At 56.2% G+C, this 9,854-nt stretch overlaps 1 protein-coding gene across 1 annotated transcript; it reads right to left on the bottom strand.

Moving 5' to 3' along the window:
- Window positions 1-1,181: 1,181 nt before the first annotated feature.
- On the bottom strand, window positions 1,182-7,051 carry ENTPD8 (ectonucleoside triphosphate diphosphohydrolase 8). The gene is made up of 9 exons (XM_062505672.1): window positions 6,932-7,051; window positions 6,398-6,515; window positions 5,224-5,374; window positions 4,572-4,731; window positions 3,800-4,030; window positions 3,054-3,314; window positions 2,535-2,645; window positions 2,248-2,382; window positions 1,182-1,373 (listed from the first exon to the last, which is right to left on the bottom strand). Exons 1-9 carry the CDS (start codon window positions 7,049-7,051, stop codon window positions 1,182-1,184), a joined length of 1,479 nt encoding a protein of 492 aa, XP_062361656.1.
- Window positions 7,052-9,854: the final 2,803 nt, after the last annotated feature.

Below are 9,854 nucleotides of genomic sequence, written 5' to 3'. Positions count from 1 at the left end.
TGGGTAGGAAGAGGTTCCCCTGTGTGGAAAGTTTCCACTTCCCCATTGTTGCTCATGTTGAGGCTGCAAAGGCTGTCTCACTCCTGAAGCCAAGGGCAGCTGGCTGGGAGCAGGGGCAGAGACCTGTTCCCCAGGCTCTCAGGTGACATAACTTTATCTCCACCAGCCAGAGATGCTGCTCTTTCAAAAGGCTTTTGGAACCAGTTTGCAGTGGGATTAATGGGATTACACCATGAGTTAGGACCACTGTCTTCCATAGCAAATAGTCTATGGACCTGACCATTTCTTCGCCAGATGCCTTTGACACTTTTCTTAAGCCATAAGGCCAAGGTGGGATCTTGGAGCACAGGGAAGAGGCAGTTGTGGAAATCCCCACTGGTCAGAGCAGCTCTGGGCTGTGAGACAGCCCTGGAGACCCTGGGGAAAGGGCTGGCTGGAAAGTGCAGTGCTGGGCTGGTGCTGCAAGGACTGAAAGCCCTGTCTAATTCCTGCAGCTGGGCTGGGCATGGCTTTGCTGATCTAAATAAAACACTCAAGTGCCTGGAGCTGGAGCCTGTTCGGGATTTGATGTCTTGACAAAACTTGGCTATGTAGCTTGAATATAAAATAAACCCTGAGCCAGAGTTGGCAACTCTTAAATCAACTTTCACTTGTGTTCTTCTACTGAGATATGCCAGTAAGTATTTTAAGGGCAGCTGACAGTGTCTTTGGGAAGAGATTTTGTCACATACTACAAAAATATTGCTCATCTTGCACAGGGCAGGACACAGATTATGTCATCCCTCTGCTCAGAGTTAGGTGCCCACCACAGCTCTTCATTGCCAGTTGCCTCCCAGGGCTGATGGAAGAGTAGCCCAGCAGGACTGGGAGTGCCAAGGAAACTGTGCTAGGCCGAGCAGTGACATTCATATTTGAAAAACAAAACTGATTTTATTTCTAGTTTGAATTTTTCTGGCTTCATCCAGTCAGCAAATCTCAATCAGGTTTCACAGTCAGATTAAAGGAGTCTTGGAGAGAGATCAAGACACCTTTGACACCACATTCACAGAGATGACCCAATCAGATCTCCTGAGCAATGGAGATGGGTCTAATGCCTTCATTCTTTTCCACTTTCCACCTCCTCTGCACCACTTCCCTGCCTGGTTTAGTGGGCAGGATGCCTCTAGTCAGGAGACTGGGAGCTACTTTGTTTTCCAGAAACACTGTAGGAAAACAGCCACCAGGCCTGCCACAATGGCCAGCACGAGGAAGGAGACAGCCCCTGCCCACAGGCTGGGCTGGTGGCCCTTGACATGCAGCAGAGCCTCAGCAGGGATCATGTTGGTGAAGTTCAGCATGAAGCCCAGTGTCCACCCAATGTCTGTGTTTGCTGCCTGAGGGAAGACATAGGGCATCATCCAAAAGCACCTCTCCCAGGCCTCAGCAGCCTGGTGTGAGGGGCTGAGGGGCACTTCTCCCATGAACTGTCCCAGCTGCCATTTCACATGGAGACCAGGTTGTGGTGAACCTCATCTTGCCAGCAGCAGTTGCACAAAGAGCTTTCCTGTCGCCCCTCCCCCAGGGCTAAGGGACAACTGAACATGGATGACTGTTCTGATTCAGGTGTGCCTCTGTGACCTGTATGTGATTTTGGATCTGGGCTTTCCTCCATCCCTGTAATCCTTCTAATTTGGCTGCAGAATCAGTAAGGTTGGAAAAGACCTTTCAGATCATCAAGTCCAGCCATCAGCCCAGCACCACCACCACGTTCATCACTTAGCCATGTCCTTCAAGTGCCACATCCACACGTTGGAACACTTCCTGGGATGGTGACTCCACCACTGCCCTGGGCAGCCTGTTCCAAAGCCTGACCCTTTCCTTGAAAAAAAAAATCCCTAGTACCTAACTAAGCTTCCCCTGGCACAACTTGAGGCTGTCTCCTCTCATCCTGGAAATATTCTGGCCAGGCCATACTCCGGTTCAACGTGGTCATGGGGCCACCATCACCCCTCTGATAACAACAGCAGAGACCAAAGTGGCCAAATCCTGCTCTGCTTTGCCCTGACCTCCTTAAAATAAGCTACATTCACGGCAGGGAAAGTGAGACATGAGCTGGATCAGAGGTTTGGGGGTGGCTAAGAGAGAGTAAAGCTCTCTTGGGATCCCTGAGGAGCAGCCATGAAACAAGGACACATTTCTGGCACAGAGCACTCCAGAGATGCTGCCCATGAACATGTCCATCCTCTCCTGCTGCCCGCAGGTGTTTACCTGCCTGCTGAAGTGGATGTTGCTCCAGGTGTGCTCATTGAACTTGTAGCCATCGAGCAGCAGCGTCAGGATGTAAATGGCCACGGAGCAGTACGTGTGCAGGTACTTCAAATCCTGTGGGAAGCTCTGCACCAGCTGTGGTGCCAGCGGGGACAGTGCAACAGGGAATGAAAGAGATGCTCAGAAACCTTCCCTAGCCCATGGAATGGCAGGGCTTGTGCTCTGAGGGCAGACATTCTGGACAGGATAAGCACAAGGCTCTTGGCTGCCCTTCACAGGGCCCTCACCTCTGTCCAGCTCCTCCTGCAGAAGGACAGGACTGTGGTGTTGACTTCACTCAGAGACTGCTGGCGGGTCAGGTTCAGGAAGTGGAAGGTGTAGTAGAACCCAGCAAAGGCCTGTGGGGTAAAGAGACATGGTGAAAACCACAATTCCTTCCTCAACTGAGAAAAGACCCAAGGGCCCCTCTTGCCTGGGGGGACAGTCCCAAGTAATTCCCAGGGTTCTGCATCTGGCACCCCCTTGGTAGTCTATCAGAAAGTCTCACAGCTGGCTGATAGCCCTGGGGCTGCTCTTGCACTCTGAGCTAGCTCAGACATGCACCCTTAGACAAAGTCTTCCCATTTTCCTCAGGAAGGCTGGGACATGGCAGGAGGCAGAAGCCACATCTAAACATAGAAGAGGATTGCACATCGAACCAGCTCCGAGGATCCCTCTCTTCCCACCCCTTTCCAAAATCAGTGGCAGAGGAGACTTCCAGTATCTGCCTTCACCCTCCGGCAGGTGCAGGGATGGAGGCTGCTTACAAAGAACTGTCCCCGCACAGGGGGCTGGTACACCCCATTGAACCCGCACGGCCACTGCGCCCCACAGCTGAAGTTGAAGAGTCTCTGCACGGCCGTGCCACACTCGGCTGGGTTCCCTGTCCCCATCACCCTGAGGACATGGCCAGGGCTGGCTGAGCTTGGCGCATGCACACAGGGGCTGTTGTAGAGCTCTGCCACGGTGAGGTTCTCCTGGTACCCCCGGGGGTAGCAGGGGTGGGAGATCTGAGCACTCGAGCTGGCCTGGAGAGAGACAGGGCCATTAATGGGGCTGCCATGCCACTGAGACCCATCCCACAGCCCATCCCAAAAAGCAGGACCTACGCCCCAGGAGGACTGGATGCATCCCACCCGTCAGCTCCCTGAGCACCCCTAGCTCCCACAGCACTGGGCTCCGGCCAGTTGTGCAGGGACTGTGCTGGGAAGCCTCTCTCGGGGCAGAAGTGGAGCAAGGGCAAGAGAATGGTGAGAGCAAAAAACCTACAGATACATCTGAGCTTAGGAAATTACAAAAAATGCCACTGCACAACAAGATGTGGGGAGAAGGGAGCCCTGGCTGGCAACCACCAGCACCTTCCATCCAAATGAGGGCATTTTTTGCTTCCCTAGATCAAGTCCAAGCCTCTGCCAATTCCCAACTCTTTGTCCACAGGCACACCCAGCATTGCAGGGGGCAGATGTGCCATGGCACTGGGAGGTGGCTGAACAGCCCCCGTGCCCCGTGGCACCTGGTGCAGAGCTGCCAGAAGCATCTTCAGGGCCTGGCTCTGCCCGTAGCACAGGTAGCTGTGGCTGTACAGGGAGTAGTTGGTGCCGTACAGCCGGAAGAACACGGACGTGTTCTTGTCCTCCACAGGGACCCCGGGCTGGAAGGTGATCTGCGTCGAGGCACCGCCAAGGTCCAGAGCTCCCAGAACCTCGGTGTCCTGGGGATGTTCCCATTTCTCTGCAAACGAGAACTGGCCCAACACGCAGCAAGAGTAAGGCTGAGCTGCAGGCACTCGCACTCACACTCGCACTCGCACTCACACTCCCTTCTCTCAAGGACTTTTGGGCTCAGAAGCCCCAGAGGCACCTTCCATATGCTCCTGGCTCCCTGTTTTACCCCTGCCTGCCCCCATCCTCCTCAACCCACACACACTTCCACGGAGCACTGAGGTGTGGCCTCTTGACTGCTGCACATCTGCTGGGATGCACACACTCAGAGCAGGGAAAAAGGAATGCTATCACCCAGAGGCTGATACCACTGCCATATCCTTGGGATCCCAAAATCCACCCGTGTGTTAGCACACGACAGGCTGAGATGGACACAAAGATCCTGTTAATCCCATCAATGGGGTTGAATCTGCAGCCCACGGCCACAAGGGACAGACATTTGGTTGGGTGACCAGTGGCCCAAAGCTCCATTCTTCCCTCCTCTGCAAATAAGGCAAGCTGGCTGTAGCTCAGAAAAGGACATTCTCCCCACTGCCTCTCCCCTGCCCTGTCCCCGAGCTGCACCTTGACCAGCGTCTGCAGCAGGTAGTTGACAGTGATCCAGCCAAAGGAGCCCTCCTCGCTCCCCGTCAGGATCCGAGCTCCGCGGAAATCCACAGGGTACTCCCCGATGGCCTTGGACACCTCGGCAAAGACCTGCTCGGCCTTGGTGCTGTTCTCCTCCCTGCCAGCAAAGGCACAAACACATCAGCTGCTGCAGGCCCTGGCTGGCAGCTCGGGGAGCCGGGCTGGCAGCGAGAGGCTGCCGTGCCCTGCCAAGGAGCTGCTCGGAGACATCTCCCCTGCCTGCAGGTGGCTCCTGCAGACCCCAAATCCCTCACCCGAGGCCTTGGGCATCTCCCTAAATACGCTGCCTCCAGGCTCTGCCAGAGCACTGGGAAAGTTCATGCCAGTCTGGCAAAGGGGGCTCATCCCCCAGCAGCTGGGGCTGCTGCCAGCCTGGGGCTGCACAGGACTGGGCACGTCCCCCGGGCACAGCCAGCAGCTCTCCCGGACACCCCACGGCACGGCAGACAGGGATGCTCTGCCCATCCCCACGGCCTGGCTGGGCAGCACCCCTGTGGCCCAGCCCCTGTGCCCTGGCGCCAGCCCCGGCTCTGGTGCAGCGTGGCAGCACCGGGAAGGCCGGGAGGTGCCAGCCTGGCCGTGCCGGTACCTCAGCAGCCGCATGCCGGCCGTGGCCCCCAGGTACGTGGGGGTCTCCCGCTGCTGCTCGGCCGGGATGATCTTCATTGCCTTGTCCAGGCAAGGCTTCAGGCTGGTGCCAGCCCCCGCGGGGTCGTCTGCATAGCTGGAGATGCCGGGTCCTGCCACAGAGAACCGGTGATGGAGAGAGCCCAGTGCTACCCCAGAGGGACAGCACAGCAGGGGACATTTCCACCCAGCCATCCCACAGGGGTTCTTCGTTGCTTGCCCCTGGTAGTCCCAATCTTTCCAGGTTCAGCCCTGACCTGTGCTCGGTGCTGTCCTGCCAGGAGGCAGCAGTTATGCCATGGCCACACACCCCGGGAGCCAAAGGAGCTCCTACTCCAGTCAGAGCTGCAGGTGTGAGGGGGCTGCAGGTGTGGCTGGGGATGCTGAGAACAGGTCTGATCCTGGGGACACCAAAGTGCTGGACATGGCCAGTCAGTCCTGCAGGACCACACCAGAAAAGCAACTTTTCCCCATTTTCCTGAGGAAGGAGTGGCATGTCCTGCATCCTGCTGCAAGGACACATGGTGCTGATACGCTCACAGAGGTGCCCTTGTATAGCCTCCCTATTTTTAGAGGCTGGCTCTGGATCTGAGAACCCAGCATGGTCCTGCAGTCAGCAGGGACAGGCTCTCGGGTGGCAATCTCACTCTTTATCTTCCCAGAAGCTTTGCACTCAATGATTGCCATTAGCTCAGGCACCCCTTGCTTTACACTTTGCTCTCAGCCAGACCTTTGCAGTTAACCAGTAACTGCCACACCGCCACTGCCAAGAGGGACATGAGGGCAAGGTGAGCTCTGAGCCCTCTTGCCCCCTGCCCAAGCACCTCTGCCCTAGCCTGGTGGCCTTTGCTAGCCTCAGCCTGGTTCCATGTACTATTTATCTGATCCTAGATCTGCTGTCTACCCTGAGCATTTCCTTCACAGAGTCTTGTACTTGTGCCAAAGCCTGACAGTTCCTTTGCAATAGGAATAAATGTGCCTGGTTATTTAAAAATGCCCAATAAATAAATTAGCATATATCACATCTGGCATGAATCTGCTTCGGTGTGTGGAACAGCCATGCAGGGCAGTACCAAGGCTGGCCAGCCCGAGGTGAATTGGGCATGGAGAGGGAGAATAAATCCCAGCACACTCACCGGACACAGAGCAGGCCTCCACCTGGGAGACGATGCCGGTGCCGTTCTCCTTGTGCGCAGGCCACCGGTAGATGTAGAGGGACGTGTGTGTGGAGCCAGCATCAAACACCAGACCGTACTGGGAAGGCAGAGGGGTCATGGGGTCACCCCATGACTAGCATCACCCGCTGCAGAAAGAGAGAAGCTCCAGGAGAGCCATTGGAGCTCCTGGTGGGCAGGGGAACCTTGAGTGGCCAAACAAGACTGGTGGTCACCAGGACAGAAAAAGTCTGGTGGCATTACAGTCACCACGTCTGTTTGGGAGAAGGATCCGTCCCAAACCCCTGGAGCTGGCAGTGCTTTGGGATGAAAAAGCTGCATGTGCTGTGGGGCCAGGCACAGTGACCAAATTCAGCCAGAACACCCCAGTCTGTGCAGGGCTTTGTCTCCATGTTGGTGACAAACAGCACAATCTGCCTGAAACCCCGGCAAAATCCAACATCTATCAGATAGCCAGCAGCCAAGTGAGAGCTCTGCTCCTCCTGAGGACCCTACCTTGGTGCTGGGCGGAAGAAACACATCCTTCACATTCACAACACTCAGAATGAGGGCGATGACACTGCAGACACAGGTGGCTGCCAGGAGACAGGCAATGGCCTTGGCTTTGGAGTCCATTCCTCCTCCAACCTGCAATGACAGCCCCAGCCCCCAGCTCAAACCTCATGGATGGATATGGGACTTTCACCTTCCTGACAAGGAAGCCATTCTCTGGTGCATGGCTGCTCTCAGCATGGAAGAGGATAATATCCATGGGCTCCTCTGCAACCCTCCCAGTAGGGCTGTTGGCAGCCTCAGGGTTGGGACACCCTGATGTTCTGAGCACTCCCTCCTTGGAGGATTTTCAGCACAGTTTTTTCAGCCCTGCCTTCTCAGTTGCAGACCCTCAGGTCCCTCTGTGCCTGGACCCCAGCCCACTGCCCTGCTCAAACTGTTGCCTGGCTGGCAAGCCAGCACCTTCCTTCACAGCAGCATCACTTGGGGGAAGCCTGGCCATGGCTAGCTGGAGTTCCAAGCTGGGAGCAGGATTGTGGTCTGATGTGGTACCAGTGCGACCATCCCCTCTGGGGTGCAGAGCCATATCCCTCCAGCACCCACATTCTGCCACCTCAAAACCTGTTGCCCAGCAGGCACAGATTGTCCCTGAGAGGGTCCTCTCTGCTCCAGGCAGGGAACAGCATCTCCAGCTATGTGTCTCCTGCCTGGCCCAGCTCTTGCTGATGTCACAGCATGTAAGAGACACACAGGGACAGTTTCCATGCCTGTTGTGATCCCCACACCTCTCCTGCAGCCCCAAGGGCAGGCAGGAGGGCAGAGGCAGGAAGCTGGGCACACAGCCCATAGCCAGGCTGGAATGCCCACAGTGATTGCCCTTGGGGACTGGAGCATTTCCCATTTGTCTGTCCAGAGCTCAGCTTCCAGCAGAAACAGTCCCCAGACACCCCTAAGAAACTGCAGCAAAGCAAAGAATCTACTTCTCTGTGACAGCCTCAGCACAGGGCAGCTGAGATATCCATGTGCTCAGCATGCCACAGCTGGCCCAGATGTGCTATTTGAAATGCACAGCTCTCCCTTCTCCTCCTTCACTGCCCTGCCCAGTGCCATGAGCCACAAAGGCAGGATGCCTGCTGGGAGCCAGGCTGATCTCGCTTCACACTCCAGCTGAAAGCTGCGGATGGCCTGAGAGCCCTGGGCACCAGAGATGTGGTTTGGGTGGAAGATGGAGCTGTCACACAGTTTTCCTGCAAGTGCATAAAATCCCTGAGAAATTCCCCTGCCCTTTTCCCAGGTGAGTGGAGAGGAAAGATCTTTGACAAGGTCAAAGAAGGTGCTGATTCCTGTTTTAGAGTCAGCATTCTGGCAATGAACAGGGGTGACCAATCTCCCAGGTGGCATGAGAACAACTGTTCTTTGGGCCCATGTCATGGAACATGGGGCCACCAAAATCCTTTATCAGACCTTGTCCTATAGCCAGGAGCCTTCCCTCTACAGTGGCTATGGCCAGAAGAGATCATATGGAATCAGCTGAAAAGTCCCTTTAATAGAAGGAGGGACTCATTAAGGACCTCTTTGAGACATGAAAGTGGTGATCGATTCAAAGCGATCTCAGACTCCAATCACCATGATAACCACTTAACCATGATAACCACCAGCATCACCATGATAGCCACTTAACTATGTCCCCAGTTGTTGTATCTGCAGTCCTACCAGCCCTGCTGGAGTGTACCCAGATATAACTGTGCTGTTGGGATGTGATTCATCTGCTCCAGGTAACAAACAAAGCAATGGCAAAAGTCCCCAGCCTACATCCTGGAAAATTCTGTCCTAGGCACTGTGAAATGGAAGGACATGAAATTGTGATAAATTGCACTGTGCTGCATGCAGTAGGGGATAGGAAATGGACTCCTGCTGATAGGGACTAATTCCCATTTTGACTGGACAGGGGGCAACATCAAAAGGCAGCATAGAGCCAGCTCTCCCAGGCAGCAGAACAGGGCCCAGGAAGGGAGCCCAGTGAGTGGGAAACAATGTGTGAGAAGCTGATCAATCTGCCCAGGCTTTCTATGGCATCCCAGGGCTGGCCAGCTCCAGTACCTGCTACCACTGTGCAGGATCAGGAGGGTGGTGCTGATGCCTCCAGAGCTGCAGAGGAGGCACGGGGCTGCACAGTGCCTGCCCATTTCTAGGTGTGGAAAGTTTCCAGCTGTGCCCAGCAGCTGGACCAGGGCTGCACTTGTTTGCAAACACCTGTAGGATGTCCTTCACTCGCAGCATCCCTCGTGCACAGGAATTAGGAGCTCAAAAATTGGGGCAAAAGGCTCAGAGCCACTGCTGGATCTAAACTGCTCGTTGCTCAGGACAATGGGGGGCTGAGTTACCACTGGGCACGCTTGGGATTTGAAAGCCAAAAGGGTTCTGAAGGCTCAAAGAAGGTGACTATGAATTGCCAGAAGCATCCTTGCCAGGCAGAGCAGTTCCCTGCATCCCACCTCCCACCAGCGCTGGGGCTTGGCAGTGCCCTCCATTCCCGGTCCCCGTCCCCTCCGTGCCCCTCTGCTCTCTGCACCTGCGCACCTCGTGTGGCGAGTGGCCGCCCCGGCCCTCTCGTCCTGGCACAGCAGCCCACGGAGCGTGTTTCCCCCCAGCACCGCCCCCGCTGCTGCCCAGGGCCCGCTCCCAGACCAGCTCCATCGAGGGACACCAGCCCCCGGCCCCGGCTCCCCCCGGCGCCTGGCCCAGCTCACCCCGTTGGCTCCGGCGCCGCTCCGGCCCCGCCGCGCTCGCCCCGGACTCGGCGCGTACCTGGAGCTGGGAGCCCGCTCCTGGGACAAAGGCTGCGCCGCCGGCGTGGCCCTCCCCTTGGCCCCGGACCAGCAACCTGCCCAGGAGAGAGCTTGTCCGGGAGGCAGCGGGACTGGGG

Source organism: Cinclus cinclus, chromosome 19 (genome assembly GCF_963662255.1).
Source record: "Cinclus cinclus chromosome 19, bCinCin1.1, whole genome shotgun sequence".
Lineage (NCBI taxonomy): Eukaryota > Metazoa > Chordata > Aves > Passeriformes > Cinclidae > Cinclus > Cinclus cinclus.
This window is presented reverse-complemented; position numbering and strand designations above follow the sequence as displayed.

Excerpts from the sequence above, each read along its gene's own strand:
- ENTPD8 (XM_062505672.1), bottom strand. The coding sequence starts at position 7,051 with ATGGACTCCAAAGCCAAGGCCATTGCCTGTCTCCTGGCAGCCACCTGT. Across the intron at positions 2,646-3,053 it reads CTGTGCGGGGACAGTTCTTT|GCCTTTGCTGGGTTCTACTA; the intron begins GTAAGCAGCCTC and ends TTTACCCCACAG. Across the intron at positions 2,383-2,534 it reads GCAGGAGGAGCTGGACAGAG|CTGGTGCAGAGCTTCCCACA; the intron begins GTGAGGGCCCTG and ends CTGGCACCACAG.